The 19,077-nt window shown below is 40.8% G+C and overlaps 1 protein-coding gene across 1 annotated transcript; it reads left to right on the forward strand.

Annotated features, from left to right (window-relative positions):
• Nucleotides 1-5,135: 5,135 nt before the first annotated feature.
• Nucleotides 5,136-6,398, forward strand: LOC5570868 (SAP30-binding protein). Its single transcript, XM_001659332.2, has 2 exons — nucleotides 5,136-5,412; nucleotides 5,476-6,398. Exons 1-2 carry the CDS (start codon nucleotides 5,287-5,289, stop codon nucleotides 6,325-6,327), a joined length of 978 nt encoding a protein of 325 aa, XP_001659382.1. The 5' UTR covers nucleotides 5,136-5,286; the 3' UTR covers nucleotides 6,328-6,398.
• Nucleotides 6,399-19,077: the final 12,679 nt, after the last annotated feature.

Raw genomic sequence — 19,077 nt, forward strand, 5'->3', positions numbered from 1 at the left:
ATGTTGTGTTTTGCTCATTTCACTAAACAGCATTATGAACATTGATACAAACATTTAAGAATTCCTTCTATCAGCAGTATAAACTACATTACTTTTTATGACACACATTATTATCTCATCATTCGTTTTTTTATAATTAGTTGACTACTTAATACATACGACAAAAAAGGAAATCTGATTTTTGCACGTTGGTTCAGCCATTTTCCAACACAAATCAGATATTTAACAAATATGCAATTAGTGTATTCGGACTTTTCGACGAACTGCAATATAGGTGACGTAAAATTGATTATTGCTCTACACTGAAACAAGCGTTGCAGTAATGAGAACCATGAACGTGTTTTTAAATTTACTATTCCAACCACGATTGAGCTATCATGAACGCTTTTTATTAGCGTTTTGTTCCCTCTCAATCCAACCGCGTCGATAGTCGAGCGGCTAGCGTTCGCGCTTGGCAATCGCCAGATCCTCGGTTCGATTCTGGCCTGCTGCAAGTTTTTAACCATGATATAGTAATTTTTACTATACAAATGGTGCCATGGTAAAACTGAATGCACAAAATATTCTAAATAAATGCGAATGTAGTCTGCACAAATCAAGTGGCGTTGTGTATTTAATTTAACCCTCTGATATAGTATTTTCAACCGCAACGCTGTTCTCAGTGTAGGTTTATTATACTCTACATTTTTCTTTATCTTAACAATCGTTCATTGTCGTAGTTCCTTCCCATGACTGGACTTTTTGTTAAAGCAATATATAGCATATCCCGGATAAAAACGTACCATTCAGTGCATGGAATAAACCATTAATGTACAATATAAGGTATTGGGTACAATACAGCGTGTTGTAATTGAGAAGCAACATTATTCTTGATAATAAATCTTCGAGCTGTTTAGTAGAATACCTATAAGTAGATGAAAAACCGAATTTAGTACTATACCATTCAATTCCACTAGAGTTTGTATCCTTTGACAGATACGCGTATTTCGACCTCAACTGTAAGGCCGTCTTCAGTGTCGTGTACTAGACTCGACTTGGTATCATTAAGGAAATGACTAATGTAGGCAATGAAAATCATAAGGCACGGAATGAAATTTGTGAACCTTCATTATGTTCAACTATTTTCTCAATAGGGTCCTAAAATGTTTAATGAAATCTTGTTTTCATTTAATATCACGAAAGAGCATGTTACTGCAACTACTTTAGCATTTTTTCTCGCTCAAATAACGGATATATCATATTAAAACTTTAATTCAAAAATTGGATCCATAAATGAACCTTGACATTTGAGATCATGTTTGACGTTCGCTTAGTCGACAAAAATGCCACAGGGGTTCAACTTTTTAACACCGGGGTTGTTACTTTCTGACATTTCGGAAGGGACACGGAAAACAAAATACACCCAAAATTTGAGTTTAAACCAAGGGGTGTGACTAAATTAAAAAAAACCTAAAAAAATGTTTTTTGGACTTAAACCATCGGAAAACATTAGAAAATTGAGTAAACATATTTTTTTGACCTAAACTTAAGCGTTTGGCACCAAAATTGGGACAGGGCTTTAGGACCCTATTATGAGTATCATTCCAATGGTATGAAATCCATATTAACCTTTTGAAAGCGGCTTTTATAGATTTTTCAATGCTTCATAAGGGGATGAAATTCGTTTATGAAATTCGGTATTTAATTTGCCTGAGTGTAGCTTAAAAAACGCTCGGTTCAGTATGTCTGAACACCGATCAAATTATAGAGCTTAATGACATTTGAACATACGTGGACTCGTCATACACAGTTTGTTTTTGTTTTCCTCAATGAAACTAACACACCCTTTCCAGACTCATCAAAATGCATATGGAAATTGTGGTAGATTAGAATCAACCGAGTAGGCACTGCTCTAAGAAGTGAAGTAATAGGGTCCTAAAATGTTTAATGAAATCTTGTTTTCATTTAATATCACGAAAGAGCATGTTACTGCAACTACTTTAGCATTTTTTCTCGCTCAAATAACGGATATATCATATTAAAACTTTAATTCAAAAATTGGATCCATAAATGAACCTTGACATTTGAGATCATGTTTGACGTTCGCTTAGTCGACAAAAATGCCACAGGGGTTCAACTTTTTAACACCGGGGTTGTTACTTTCTGACATTTCGGAAGGGACACGGAAAACAAAATACACCCAAAATTTGAGTTTAAACCAAGGGGTGTGACTAAATTTAAAAAAAAACCTAAAAAAATGTTTTTTGGACTTAAACCATCGGAAAACATTAGAAAATTGAGTAAACATATGTTTTTGACCTAAACTTAAGCGTTTGGCACCAAAATTGGGACAAGGCTTTAGGACCCTATTCGGTCGAGATGTCAAGAAGTGCAGACGGAACCCACCACATATTGGCGACGAGGATGGGATTCAAATCACAATCGATTATATTAGACTCCGATAGGCGTCAGCAACAACATAATTTATCCAAAGAATGAAAAGGTGAACGATAATGCAGCCACAATGAAAAACACAATTTCCGAGGACCTTTTCATCGAGTAGCCAAGGATCGTGATCGAAGTATTCAAGCGCCCATCGTTGTTGAACAGCGACGGTAACTCAATCTTGGCGAAGGGTTTGTTCGGGATCAGATCGTTGGAAATGCCCTCGATACTTTGTAAAACGAGTGGACGAGTGGACAGAGTTCTCGAGAATGTTCGATTCACGGTTGTGAACTCCTGGACGCGGATGTGAACATTAAATCGACGGATATATTTGGCGTGACCATCAGATGCACTGGCGCCGTTGGGTGAATGTGTAGATCCAGAAATATACGTACGTGCGTAGGTGACATATCGCTAATCGTTTTCATACACAAGGTTAAGTATATTTCTCGAAAACTTATTCAAACAGACTCAAGTCAAAAAAGTATACAAACTTACTTTATCGATTCTACGTGTTTCGCAGACGAAATTCTACACATTTTGCTTTAAACCAACTCGATTTTTCACTTTTAGAACGTTTACTTTCCGGAATTACAAAACGATGAAAGTAAAATTTTCAACTTTCGCTACCTAACCACTACTTTCACCACTCCGCTGTATGGAGAGACAAAGTGGCTTAACCACGAATCAAAACAAAACACTACTTGAGCCGATTTTACACTGGTAGAAAAACGTCGAAAGTAACTGAATAAATCGACTTATCATTTTCTTATAATTTTTTTGTGGGAAATAACAGGAACTCCCTAGTTTTTGAACGCGAGCTTATTGTATGCAAAATTTAAGCAATGTACACGGTGAAAAAATGTGAAAAAGGTGATTCATTTTAAAACAGTTTTAGAAGACAGGTTGTGATTCTTCTGAATTAGTTTTCTCTGTATGGAAGTTACTTACGTCGATTTGAAAAAGTAATCGAGATTTGGAGTATATACTTTGTCTCTCTAGACGCTCTTGTTAACTCTTTAACTGTTCTAGACTTCCCGGTTGTACCAGGATATGTCTGATCTACCATGGCCGCCTATTGTCAAATTACTGAGATAAGTTGCTGAAGAAAATCTTGAAGCATTTCTGAGAAATTGAGAAGCCATTTGTGAAATCTAGTTTAGCTGAAGTTCTAGCATATGATGCTGAGTCACATGAAGTGAAGAAGGACAACAAAAGTAGAGAGTGCTTCCATTTCAGTTCTCTGAAGAGATGAAAAAAATCCCTGAACAAGTAAAACTCGGACAACGTAGAGATGCGTTGGTCCGAAAAAAAGCATGTATTGTCAAAGTCCTGACGAGCAACGCGCGTCAACGCGTTAGCTCGAAGAAGGCAATAGTAAGTCAAAGACCTTAACGGACAACGTTGAGTTGCGTTGATTTGGAGAAGGCACGTATTATAAAAGTCCTGACGAGCAACGTGCGCCAACGCGTTGGCTCGAAGAAGGCAAGAATAAGTAAAAGACCTTAACGGACAACGTGCAAGTGCGTTAGTCTGGAGAAGGCAATCAGGAGTCAATACCTTAATGAGCAACACACTGGCAACATGTTGGTTCGTAAAAGGCATAAGAAATCAAAGTCCTTAACGAACAACGCTTTTGCTCGTAGAAGGCATAATTAGTTGAAGTCCTTAACGGACAACGTGAAGAGGCGTTGATTCGGAGAAAGGAAGTCAGAATCAAAGTCCTTAACATGCAACACGCTGATAACGTGTTGGCTAGGAGAAGGCAAAATGAAAGATGATCCTTACGATTAACGTAAAGGAAGGAATACCTGAATGGACAACGTGGTAAACACGCATTGAACCAGAGAAGGCACATTGAATTATTGATTTTCAGGGTCTGAAGGCAAAATAACGACATTAATTTTCGATCATGGTCAAGGGTCAAATTTCCAGGTTACAAAGGATGACATGGTAAATAATAGAGCATCATCGTACCATTATCAGCAAACTATACAAGCCAAAGATTAACATAATTTAGGTAGGAATAATACCGATAGCACTTGAGATTTGATGAGGGATTACAGTTGAAATTTGTACGGAATATTCGGGGGTTGTTCTGAGCCATTTTGATTTTGAACAAAAGGAGATGTGGTAGATTTGAATCAACCGAGTAGGCGCTGCTCTAAGAAGTGAAGTAATTCGGTCGAGATGTCAAGAAGTGCAGACGGAACCCACCACAGAAATATTACCCAATTTGAAAAATTTATACCCGGATTCTGGGTGTTTTTCGAGACAGAGTGCATTTTGTTTTCCTCTAAGGTTCACACCTACTTCTCAACTAGGGCACCCATACCATTGGGCGTGATAACCACTATATACGAGTCTGAACACTCAGAAACACGGGTAGTCACAGAATTACTAAATTTAAGTAATTTATTACTATTTTCTATCTGCCTTTCTTTCATTCTGCAGGGAATTTTATTCCTATTTGTCAATTCAGCATCGCTAAGCTTCAACCCAGGCGAAATGACAGTTAGTGTGAAAATTCACAGCAAAATGAAAGAGAGGCAGATAGAAAATAGTCATTAATGCATAAACTTTAGTAATTCTGTGACTATTTTTATTTCTGAGAGAATGCGCCCTTATTCTAGCATACGCGTGACTCGATAACGATTGCAACAAATCGTTGAACAGGGCTAATGTGTTTGCAGATGTGTGCGTGTCACATGTCATCCAAACAAAGAAACGTCAAAATCAAAAATCATCGTCGTGCGGATTTTCGAGTGCGTTTCGCTTATTTTACATTAAATTGCTGCAATTTGAAGTAAAAACAGTTGAATTCTAGCTGTGCATTCATAATAGTTGGTATCCCGCTTGACAATGAGTGCCAAAAACTCGGCCCTGGCATCGTTGACGGCCACATACACGGATTCCGAAAATGAAGACGACCACAAATCGGACGACGGATCGATGATGGCTTCGGATGATGAGAGTTCTTCCTCGCAGGTAACATGCAACATTATTTCTGTTTGATTCCAACTTATTGAAGGGCTTTTGTGTCCATTGTAGAACCGTGCACGTTCCCGACAGCAGACACCGATGCGTGATCCATCAGAATCCTCAATCACACCACCCGTGGCAACTTTGGCCGTTTCGAAGCCAACAACTTCCGCAACGACTGCTAGTGGTTCCAATGAGTCTTTCACTTCTCGACAGAAAGCCTTGCGCCTGGTTAGCTACTTCGACGACACGGTTGTCTCTGATGACGAAAATCTTTCCCCACATCGGGATCAGGAACGGATGGACATGTCCGAAGACGAAACTCCAGCAGCGGAAACTTCCGTGTCGCCAAAAAAGATAGACAGGGCCAAATTGTATGGATTCAGTTTGCCTCCGGAACCGAAAGGGAAATGCTCACTGGAATTGCAGGAAAAGATAGCGAACCTTTACGAGAAAATGCGCAACTCAAATATGGACACCAACAAGATTATCCAGGAGCGGAAAGAGTTTCGCAATCCGAGCATTTACGAGAAGCTGATCCAATTCTGCGACATTAACGAGCTGGGGACAAATTATTCACCGGAAATTTTCGATCCCTCCCAGTGGGGCAAAGAGTCTTACTACGAAGAATTGGCCAAAGCGCAAAAGCTTGAAATGGAAAAGGTGGAAAAAGCCAGAAAGGAAAGTGCTAAGACCGAAATTCAGGTCGGTGTCAAAAAGATGGATCCGGACGATTCGAAGAAGCGCAAATCGAAGTGGGATCAGCCAGGAGTGTTGGGAGCTGCTCCAGGAGCTATTGGCACGGCCACTGCCCTTAAACCGGCTGGAATCATAGCTCAAACGCTGACTGCAACAGCCACCGGAACGAAAGGGACCGTCATATCTGCGTTTGGTTCTTTGCCCAAGAAACCGAAGGTGTAGGATTAATGTGTTTGAGGTAAGCTGAACTTTATGTTATTTATACTTTGTACAATAAATAGCTTTAAACAAGATTAATAGGCTGTAAGAGCAGTTTTATCACAGCCCGCAACCCGCGTCAGGGTGGCCACCGAACCGGGAAAAACGGGAAAAGCGGGAAAAAGACGGGAATTTGAATCCATCGGGAAAAACCGGGAATTTGAGAAGATCACCGGGAAAATCGTTTTGAACGAACATCTTCAAGCTGAAATCTACAAACCAACCTCCAAAATAAGTTATAGAAAGTTGTTATGTTAAATGATATTGCCATGAGGCATACGCAGTTTTGAACAAATATCTTTCAAACATTAATGATTTAATGTCTACTATGATACACCATATTTCTTAAAAATGTTTCAAATTTTTTTTGAATTTTTGCTCTCGCACTATCAGGGCTAATATTTTTTGAACTTTTCTCTATCATTTTTACTCGACGTTTTGAATCAAAGTTTAATTACTTATTGCAGATTGGATTAGAACTCTGCTGTAATTGCTGAATACCACAACTAATCATGAAAACAAGCCTTTATTTATAAAAGCTTTAATTATGCCACTAGTAATCTAATCGACAAAGTTTTGAATAAAAGCTCATTTACGATTTTAATAACGATCAAGCTATTACAGCTTATAAAATGTGTAGAATATCCATACAAAACGCACGAGTGGGTGGGTGGATGTCAAAAATAATAATTTTTGGTGTTTTTGAAATTGTGAGTGATCCCTAAGTAAGTGCTTCTACATGTGTGGCCTTGTTTCATTCATACCTTGAACTTGTTTGCTTTAGAGAATTCTTTATTTTTATGAAGAAAATTCAAAGGATTAAGAGTTGAAAAAACTCGATTACGTTAAAGACCTACTTGGGCATCTTGATGATTTACTCAGGCACCTGGGGCTTTTGTCGGCCAAATTATCTGAAATTCAGCATTAAGATGCACTTAAGATGATTAGAAACCAAAGCCAAACCTCGAAATTTTAAGAGAACCAAACAGAATCCTGAGCTGAAATTTTGTTCAGAATGCAACCAATCCATCAAACGCAACCAATTATTTAACGCGAACGGATTGTTAGGTTCTCTAGATCTTAAAAATTCGAAGTTTGGCTAAAAGGGCATTGTTGCGACAGGTGATGATTTCGGAGATCCAAAGAGCGAAACTCGTTTTTTTTATGATGTGGAGTTTGCTTTTAGCTGCAATTTGTATTAGGTTCATTAATTATAAGTTCAAAAATAGTTCATAAGTAGTTTTAAGGCATGAGTAGTTCATAGGTTTACAAAATATTAGATATTATGCAAAGTTTTAAACAGCAACTTACATTTTTAGTCCGTTTTATGTTCGAATCCTGTCCAACTAACTTTGCTGTACAATAAATTCACTGACAATTTAGTTTTCTGTTCTTCTAATCCGTGTGCGTCTTCTGTGGTGTCTATTTCAGTACTGACTATGTGTTCCTAAGCGATCGTGTAGTATTGTGTGTATTGTAGATGTGTTGTACACTTTAATATTTTTCTCCCTGCTGTTGGTACCACGCACCCCTAGGGAAATATTTAGGAGGCTACGGCGCCGTCCTGAACATTCCCCGACCCGTATTGCTCCGTGTCATCACGAGCTGTATCAGCCACTTCCAGGACGGCCAATTTTGACACCGGGCGACGTAGAACTCCGGTTGATGTCTTCACGTTTGCACTGCGGCACCTGCCATCTCGTCCCGGGAATACACGTAGTACGATCCCTCGAATCCAGCCGTTTCGTAGTCGATCTTCAACGATGATCACTAGATCGCCGGCAGAGACCGGCTTTGTGTCAACGAACCATTTGGTTCGTTTCGTAATGGTGGGAAGGTATTCCTTCACCCAGCGTGTCCAGAACTGATCCAAAAGACGTTGATATAAGAACCAACTCGAACGCAAGACCAATTTATCGTCTACGAGTTGCGTCGGAGGTTGATTCACCCCACTCGTACTCAGCATGATGAAGCAATTCGGAGTTAGAGCTTCGTGTTCCGCAGACTCGATAGGCATGTAGGTCAACGGCCTCGAATTCACCACCGATTCCGCCTCTACGAGCAACGTGACCAATACTTCCTCGCTAGGTTTGCGCTCAACTGATAGCGAAGCAAGTGCACACTTAACGGACCGAACCATACGTTCCCAAGACCCCCCCATATGCGGTGCAGCTGGTGGATTGAAGCGCCATTGTGTAACAGTGTTGGTGAAAGTCGTAGCTAGTTCCGTATTGATGGATCTCAGCTGCTCTCGCAGTTCTCCGCTGACTCCGACGAAATTCGTCCCCCGATCACTGTAGATCTCCAAAGGTGCCCCCCTCCGCGATATAAACCGCCGTATAGCCATCTTGCAGCATTCAGTTGACAGGCTGGATACAATCTCGAGATGGATAGCTCTAATGGTTAAACATGTAAAGAGTGCGACCCATTTCTTCACCTCATGACGGCCTTGTACAACTAAAAGCGGGCCGAAGTAATCTATTCCGACGAAGCTGAACGGTTTAACGCGTGGAGTGACCCGAGCGTCCGGTAGTGGTGCCATTCGTGGAACTGCTGGCGTTGCCCTGAACACCCTGCACCACATACATAGCTTGCGAACCTTCCGGAAAGCTGCACGCATTTCCGACAAGTGAAATCTTTGCCGCATTTCATTCACGGCCGTCTCTCCGTTGCAGTGGTTGAATCGACGATGGTATGAATCTACGATCAGCGTAGTCGCATAATGGTTCTTTGGCAGCACGGCAGGATATTTGAACTCGTATGCAGCTTCACAGAACCCATCGATTCGACCTTCCATGCGAACGATTCCTTGATTATCCAAAAAAAGGCGATAGCTTGTAGAGCCTACTAGTTTTTTCCAGCCGATGACGTCGATCTGGTGGCAAAGATTGATTTCCTTGCATCGTTGCGATCTCGTCCGCGAAGACTTCCATCTGTGCCAACCTGATTATCGTATGTTCTGCTCGCTGTAATTCCTCACGGGTGAGCAGAAGCTGCACCTCCGATACATCTCCATGCTTCTTCCGCTTCAGTTGATCGATAAACCGATGGACATAAGCTACAGTACGTAGACATCGTTCCCATTTTGAGAATCGGTTAAATTGTACCAACGCCTCGTTGATGACTTCCTTATGGATGTGTATTGGTCGAAGCTCCTCCACAGTAGGGCAAGAAAGTTTCTTCTGTTGCGGCCACATACTTGGGGGATCATACAAGAATCTCGGTCCACTGAACCAGCGATGACCAGTGTCGATTTGGAGCCCTTCTTTCCACTTTGTGGCGTCATCGGCCACATTCATTCGTGTGGGAACGTATTGCCATTCATCAACCTTTGTGGAATCTAGGATTTCCGATACACGGCACGCTACAAACTGCCGATATTTTCGCTGATCGGATTGCAACCAGGAAAGGACAGTGGTTGAATCACTCCAGAAAAACTGTTGCTTGATGCACAATGTGTGGTTTTCTGTGACCGACTTCGCCAATCTTGCTCCAAGCAATGCAGCTTGTAGTTCGAGACGGGGAACTGACAATGGTTTCAGTGGAGCTACCTTGGTTTTCGAGGAAACTAAGACACAACGAACTTGAGTCCGGTCCACTATCCGAAAATAGGCTGCTGTCACGTACGCCTCCTCGCTGGCATCCACAAGTACGTGTAGTTGCAGAGTTCCGAAGCTTTCTGGAAGATATTCTGGAAAATAGCATCGTGGTATTCGAACGGAATCAAGTTGGCCCAATAGCTTGATCCAACGACGCCATTCACTGAGCTGTTCACTGTTGATTTTTTCGTCCCACGCAATGTTTGCTCGCCAAACGTTTTGAATGAGGATTTTTCCATGCACCACGACAAGCGATATTAGGCCAAGCGGATCAAAAATACTCATTACCACCTGCAGAAGTTGTCTTTTCATCGGTATGACGTCTCCTTGGAGTAATGGCATCAACTCATCTCGAAACAAACCGCTGAATGCGAACTCGTCTGTTTCCGGAAACCAGCTCATTCCAAGAACGCGTTCTGATGACGAAGTGGCATGTGCTGAGAAGCTTTTCACTTGCTCTTCTGCCGAGTCCCCGACCCGTGACAGAACTTCTTTAGAACTGGACATCCAGTTCCGTATGTGGAACCCAGCCTTGGCGTGAACCTCTTTCACCTGGAGTGCCATATCCACGGCTTCCTCGACGGTATCCAGACTATCCAAATAATCGTCCACATAATGTTTGTGGACGATTGCGGTAGCTGCAGCAGGGTATTCAGTCTCGAAGTCCTTCGCATTTCGGTTCTTTATGAACTGTGCCGCAGAGGGTGAGCAGGTCACGCCGAAGGTAGCAACATTCATGACGTAGGTGTCTGGCGCCTTGGATAAGTCGCTTCTAAACAAGAATCGTTGAGCCTGTCTGTCCTCCGGTCTGATTTGGAACTGGTGGAACATCTCCCGTATATCGCCACTTATTGCAACTTGACGTTGGCGATAACGGGATAAAACCGATGGAAGAGACGTTAGAAGATCTGGTCCAGCAAGCAGAGCGGAGTTAAGTGACTGTCCTTTAACATTCGCCGCTGCATCCCATACGATGCGAACTTTCCCAGGCTTCTTAGGGTTCACGACTACCCCCAAAGGGAGATACCAGACTCTCCTTGGGTCTGTGTTGAGCATTTCTTCGGTGGTAATTTTATGCGCATATCCCTTTTTCACGTATTCCACAATCTGATGTTTTAAGTTGTCGAAAAGCTCAGGGTTTCGTAATAAACGACGCTCCAAGGATTTCATACGGTTCTCCGCCATGGGCCTGCTATCCGGAAAATTTATGTGATCGTGCTTCCACAGTAGCCCTGTTTGGAACCGTCCGGATGGCAGACGGATTGTAGTATCTTCCAAAATTTTCCTAGAACGCATTTCATCGGAGCCTTCGAGCAATGGAGCAACAGCCACGCCGACACTCTCTATTGAGAAAAAATCCTTCACCAGATCGTGCAAAACTTCATCAGAATTCCGAGCTTCTTCGCTCAGATGAAAGTGGCAATGTTCCAACGGGGAATTTGCATTGGATATCGGACCGTAGACTGTCCAACCTAATCTTGTTTTCGCTGCAGCCGGCTGGCCAATTCTACCTTCCCGAATTTTGAGGGGAATTTTCAAATGCGTATTGTCTAGACCAATCAGAATGGTTGGAACCGCGTTGCTATACCCATCGACCGGTAAACCATGGAGATACGGGAATTCTTCAGACAATCGTTCAAAAGGCAGACTTTGTTTAGGAAGGCACAACTTTTCCACAGTATGAGCTGCTTTCAGCACATGTCGTTTCTGCGACCCACGTCCTGAGATTTCAATATGAATCAGCTGTGAGTTGTCCTCTGCTCTTTCGATTTCGCCAGTCCACTGAAGGCAAAGCGGATATGCTTCACCCTGCACTCCCAGCTCACGAGCAACACCTGCGTCGACAAGGGTAGATGAAGACCCTTCGTCCAATAGCGCAAAAGTATGAACGAATTTTTGATTGCCAAACAGCGTCACAGGAACGATACGGAAGAGCGTGGCTACTTTGCGTGTGCTATGAACGTTGATTGTTTCGATCGCTGGCGGATTCCTAGCTGGAGCAGCTGATTGCGGTTTGCCTGGATGCAACAGCTTATGGTGTCGCTCTTCACATCCTTCCAACCCATACGACGTCGCTTTGCAAGGAAACTTCCCATGTGCTATCAAGCACCGTCTGCATAGGTGGTGTTCCTGCACACGCTTCCAACGGTCTTCCAAATTGGAGTTCTGGAAATCGTCGCAATCTCGAACTTTGTGCCCTAGTTTTCCACAAACTGGGCACGGTTTTCCCAAGAACTGTTTGGTTCCGGGGCTGTTGGATTGGTAACTTTTTCCTGCGCTGTCCTCTGGGTTACCGGTGGAATGTGTATTCACATACAGCTTCTCTTTACCCTTTCTCTTCTCCGAACTAGCGTTAGGAGCATCAGATGGTTGGAAAGGCGCCACGTCACTTGCGGCGACAACTAACTGAGCCATGTAGTCTCCAAATGTCCCAAGGTCGACGACTGGACATTTTTGCTTAAAAAGAGCCCAATCCAACTTAATATTCGCTGGCAACTTATTAACCAACTCCTGCAGTAGCGCTGGGTTGGAGAAGTGGGCCTGCTGACCGACTGCCCGTAGGTGTCCACAAAGATTCTGGCATGCGAGACCGAAAGATATCAATGATTCCAGCTTTTCCGGTTTAGGGGCTGGAGTGATACGCACTTTTTGCAGAAGAGAGTTGATGACCACGTCAGGACGTCCATAGAGTGTTTGGAGAGTCGAGATAATCATCGGAACCGACGACGGTTCCAGCAGAAAGCTTCTCACTGCTTCAAGGGCGTTTCCTTTGAGACTTCGTTGCAGACGCATCAAGTTCTCGCCGTGTGAGAATCCACATAGTTGGGTTGTGTTCTGGAAGCAGCTTATGAACAGCGGCCACTCGACAGGATCGCCCGAAAAGTTGGGAAGCTCTTTGGGAACGATGTGCCTGGCGGCGAGTTGTTGAGCTGTCGGAGCACTAATCCACGGTTGAGGTACTGATGCTGGTGCAAGGGTTGAGTCAAAGGGGGGAATCGCGGATGGCATACCACTGGGTGCAGCAACTGCTGACGCTATTGGCAATGGCGTACTTTGAACCGTGTGTACTAGGGGCACCGATGGCAAATTGGATGATGAAACAAGCGGATAGTCAGCAAAACGCACGGAGGGGGTTGTTGCGGGGCGGACATGAGGAGTGTTTTTATGCAGCGGATTGAAGGCAGCCACATTTTGAAAAGAATGGGGGGGATTGCATGGTTCGGTCACAGGGTAATGAGTGTGTTGAATGAATGACGCACGATTTGGTAGACTGAATGTCACATTGCTTTGTAACGGTCTTATTTGTGTAGAAGTATAATTCGAACACGATTGACTCACCGAAAAACTAGCTGCTGACATCTGCTGTCTGGGATGTGATGCTTCGAGGCCGGACAACTGAACCGGCTGGTCAATGGTGGGCTCCAGTGAAGCCTGGGTGAAGCTTCGGCCATGGGCTAACATTGTTGCGGGAATCTCGGTGTTTTGTTCGTTAATTTTTCGCATTGCTTCGATCGTTGTAAACGAACACCCCGGAGGATGATTTGGCTTTCGATGTAGTTGTACATCAGTAAACCTCCGCTGAATCTCCTGTAGATCCACCGCAAGCTGTCCTTTTGGTAGAGGTTGCGATGTCTCGGGAAGATCCCAAGTAAGGCTCCAATCCAACGGATTTTGAACTTCCTGTGGTACGTTACCTTCGTTGCGCTCTTCAATCGAATTCAAATGCTGCATCCTCGGTGCATCTGGGCAAATTGGTTGGCTCGGATTGAGCCCAAAAGTAAGCTCGGCGGGCTGCCCTGACTTCGGTGTTGAAGCTGCAGCAATGGTTGTTGGCACTGATGGGCTGGGTTTGCGGATTGTTCCTGTCCGTGACGATACACCGGCGGGGATTTCATTACACCCGATGCCGGACCCGGTAGTCGTGGTAGGCTTATCCTGCAGCCACTGCTGAACCTTTTCGATGCTTGATATTGAACGACGGCTGCTAGCTTCACCTTCCTCGAGCAACTCGGCGTGCATAAGGTCATATTTTTTGGCTAAATATTCCCTCTCACGTCGAAGCCTTTCCTCTGCTGCTCTCTCCTGCAATCGATTTTCTTCTTCGAGTCGTTGTAGATCCAGTTGAATTCTGGCTCGAACTGAAGAGCTCGTCGATCTTCTCGAATGCGATCGAGGCGGTGGTGGAGCCCGACGCTGGCAAAGAACACACAACACACGCTCACCACCGATACAACGACCGATCACAGCACACGCGGAATGAATAGAGCGAAAACATTCGCTACAATGGTCTATCTTATCACCATCGACGATCGGTTGATCACATGTACAATTGTGTCTGGCCGCCATTGTACTTTGTTGGCGTCGAATTTGGCGATGGTGGGTTAAAAATCTAAAAGTTTTGTTGCGACAGGTGATGATTTCGGAGATCCAAAGAGCGAAACTCGTTTTTTTTATGATGTGGAGTTTGCTTTTAGCTGCAATTTGTATTAGGTTCATTAATTATAAGTTCAAAAATAGTTCATAAGTAGTTTTAAGGCATGAGTAGTTCATAGGTTTACAAAATATTAGATATTATGCAAAGTTTTAAACAGCAACTTACATTTTTAGTCCGTTTTATGTTCGAATCCTGTCCAACTAACTTTGCTGTACAATAAATTCACTGACAATTTAGTTTTCTGTTCCATTCTATTTCAGTACTGACTATGTGTTCCTAAGCGATCGTGTAGTATTGTGTGTATTGTAGATGTGTTGTACACTTTAATATTTTTCTCCCTGCTGTTGGTACCACGCACCCCTAGGGAAATATTTAGGAGGCTACGGCGCCGTCCTGAACAGGCATATTGTTGGTAAATATGGGTCAAATAGCATACAAATTAAATCCCTGTCGTGTCAAGAGTAGGATCTGTTACCACAATTAACCATCGCTTTCCCATGATAGACAGCTCCAGAGCTCCATTGATTTTCGACGAACGCGAGACAAATCGATTCAGATGAATACTATACCACAGAGAAACAGACGTTACACTTAGAATAAATTGCGATTAAAATCATAGTCGCGAAAACATGTACGCCCAATGTTAAAAACACTGTAGTTGGCCGATGGACCAACAGGTGGCGGTAGTGTGTAAACGTCAAACACGAACAAAAACGACGCGAGCGCTGCGGGTGGTCGATTAACCACCTACCAGATATTCGAATCGATCGTTAAAAAGTTGGTCGATGTACATCGATGAGAGTGTGACGTCTGTTTGTCTGTGACTATACTATGCCATAGTTTTCAGAATAACATTTTATATAGATTAGAACAATCTAACAGTCAACTTATTGATCCAATAGTGAAACTATTGATAAACAATCAAATTAATATGGAAAAACAACTAAAAAAATAAACCGATTTAAACAAAATTTTGGTGCTTTTTATAGAAATGATTTTTTATATGGAAAAAGTCAATTTAGGTCGTTGGAAAGAATGGATTCAAAACCGGGAAAATTATGTAAAATATACCGGGAAAACCGGGAAAAAAGCGGGAATTTTAAAATCTAAATTTGGTGGCCACCCTGCCGCGTTTTCTCAGAGGATTTTTCAAAGTATCGTACCTGCCACACGATATACGAATGCGAAAATGGCAACTTTGGCAAAGAAAGCTCTCAGTTAATAACTGTAATAGCCCTAATAAGAACACTAAGCTGAGAAGCAGGCTATGTCCCAATAAGGACGTGATGCCAAGAAGAAGAAGAAGAAGAAGAAGCTTCAGTAATTATCCTAGTGATTTCTTTAGGGATCTCATCTAAATACTACCAAGAACTAATACAGGGTTCTCTCCAGAAATCCAGAAATTCTCTTCTTCCATTTCCATTTCCATTTTTTTAATAAAACTCGCAAAGTTTAATCCTAGAGTTTTTGGTAAAATTCGTTCAAAGGTTTTTTTTTCCAAAAATCCGTCAAGAATTTCTATACTATTTTATCTATTGTTATTGCAAAGAATTGCTCCAGAAATTCCTCGAGGGGTTATTCAAGGGAATCTATTAAGAACAGTTCAAATAATTGCTTAAATTCCAAATTCGACCTATGTTCCATTATGGAGTTTTCCTAGATAATTTCTAGGAACTTCTCCAGCATTTCATCCAAGGATTACTGCAGGTTATCCAAATATTTTTCAATGAATTACCTAAAAAAAATCCCCATGGAATATTCTAAAGTTTACTTAAGGTTCCACACCAGTAAACACTACATCAATGTTTTTGAGAAATCCTCCGATCATTCATAATCTACACAGTTTTTTAGGGATTGCGTCCTACGTTTTTCCAGGAGTTCCTTCACAAAATCCTGCGGATTATTACCCGCAGGATTATGAGATTCAAATGATTTTGTTTTGATTTTTCAAGTACCTTAGCAATTATTAAGAAAATCTTGTAATATTTTCTCAAGAGTGAGTTTTTTCTAGAAATCCTTCTCTATCAAGGGTGACTTAAGAACTTACACAAGTTTCAGAAGCTACCCTAAGATTTGCTTTCGGAATACGTAACGATTTTTTCCAACAATTTCTCAGCTCTCCGGAAAATTTCACTCACATTTTCTTGGAGAAATACATGGAAAACTCCTGGAAGATTGCTTGATTTTTTTCCTTGAGAAATTTCTTAGAATTATTGGATGACTTCCCGAAGAAACATTAGGAGCAATCTCTTGAGTAATTCCTCAAGGTTCCAGGTAAAATATTAAAGACATTCTGACGGTCAATTTTGTAGAAATCCTTGGAGACATCTGGAGTAGTTTCTATTCCAACATGTTTCAAATGGGAGTATTAGAGGATGTTTTAGGAAAACCGATGGAAGAATTACCTGATAAATTCCTGGAGGACTTTCTAGAAAAAAAATATACATAATATATGAAAGAATTCCTGTTGGAATCCTTGAAGTATTGCTTGTGGCATTTTTACGAAAATTCTTGGAGAGATTTCATGGGAAATAATAAATAAATAAACTTCTGAAGGAAAAAAGGAAATTATTGTTATAATGTGACGAGAAAGTTCCAAAACAAATTTTAGAAATATTCTATGAGAAATGTCTGGTCGTATCAAACTCTTTTCTCCTAATTACTGTTAGGTATAGTTTTTTTTTAAATATTATTGTTTGGTATCTTTTCGGTCTCATTTTGGTTCCTGATTAGTCTCTTTTTCAGGAAAGGGTTTTTTAAATTTCTTATTTTCAATATAATATATAGTCGCTACTAGAACTGCTCCATGCACAATTTTTAAAATTTTTGGAAAATATTTGATAAAAAAAACGATTTTGGAAAAGTAGTATGGAATTTAAACAACTTTATATTCAAAATTTCCTAGCAACAATGATTAACCCTCTAATACCCAAATTTTTATTTTCGATCTAAATATCATTTTTAGTTATCTAAAATTGTTCTTAACACGTTTTGGGCAATGATTTATTTTATCTCGCAAATCTATGAATTTTGGTTTTTGATTTTTATAATTTTTATTTTTGAACATCCCTACCCTTTTTCATTTTTTCTTGAAGCCTCTTCTAGTTACTGATATTTAGCAATAATAAAAATTGATGTTTTTTCAAAACTTTTAAAAATATTAATTTTTTTTTTCTAGAATTATTTTTGTTTTCCGTGTAATTAACGGAAAAAACAGGTTCGAAATAATTGTAATACCACTAAACTCTTCTTCTGCGATAGGTTGATCGTAGAAAAATATAAAAGTACGATTTTTTATATCACACGTTAACTTAAACCCAGGCATTTGTAGATTATATAAGAATACAATTTTTCAAAAATACAAACAAATTTCAAATTCATAAAAAACTTTTCTTATATGCGTGTTATGTGTCAAGGTTTAAGCCAAAAATAAATTCTTGATTTCAGAGCTACGAAAAAATACACAAAATTCCAAAGTGTACCCCGTCTAAAGGCGGGGTTGGGTATTAGAGGGTTAACCCTATTTTTCCCACGATTTCAATCCACTATTTATTCACGAAAAAAGCAGGGTAGCAAATGGGCTAAATTACTCAAAATCAGTTAAAAAAAAAACTGATGTGTATAGAATCATATTTATGTAACTATTACATTGTGTTTATCTGATTCATTTTGTATTAAGATCGTCGAAAATCAATTGCCCTCCCCTTGGTTATGCGACCTTGCCGCGATGGGAGGGCATAATCCATTAGCCCATATGATGGAAACCAAAGGCGTAACCTGTAGTGGTGGTATCACATTTTGGCACTTTTTGCTTAAAGCCGCGTCATAATTTATATGGCATAGACGCAATAATATCTCGGATGTGATCCAACGGACATTCTGCGTCATTGATAGAATTGATGCCCATTTCAAATAATGAATCTATTCGAAGTGGACATTAATACTATTGGTGACGTTCAGTTTGCCTTTTGCTAACCAGAATGATCCGTAGCCACTCTTACTATTAGCTAGCTAGATACATCGTTATCATATACGACGTAGGGAATACTTAGGAACTCTTAGGAAAATGACTAGTAGATTCACTGAGTAGAAATAAGTGGCGACAATCTTATTTTAATATGGTTTTTACATTGCCATAAGAAGAAATACCTCTTTTGTAAATAATCTAATTCCAGCTTCATTTTCGCAAAATTTACAAGTAGAAAGTAGGCGTTGTGAAGCATTGCATTTGCCACCGAAAAGTGAATCTTGTAGGAGACTGTAACAGAAGCCTAAGGTAACTTTACTCTTCAATATGCATTATAAAATGACTATGGAAAGTAAGACGCTGAGATCGATCATTAGGGTACACTTGCTAGTTTCGAAAAATTGTTGAACAGACAAGGAAAGCGACTTTTTTCTTTAAGGATATATGATCATAATGACCAATAAACACTTTTAACAACAAAAAATAAAATTAACTAGAACTACTACTAAACAGCCTAATTTTGTTAAAACTTGACGACAATTGACATTTAAGACTCTAATCTTACGTAAAAGACAGGAGTAATCAGAATAGCACTTGAATGACAAATTATTCAAAACCATTTCGACTAGACAGTATTAGTAATGACACTACTACACAACTATTTCAAACAAATTCTGATGGAGCTGCTGATTTTCACAATGCTTCCTTTTCTC

This window comes from Aedes aegypti, chromosome 2 (assembly GCF_002204515.2).
Source record: "Aedes aegypti strain LVP_AGWG chromosome 2, AaegL5.0 Primary Assembly, whole genome shotgun sequence".
In the NCBI taxonomy this organism is placed as follows: Eukaryota; Metazoa; Arthropoda; class Insecta; order Diptera; family Culicidae; genus Aedes; species Aedes aegypti.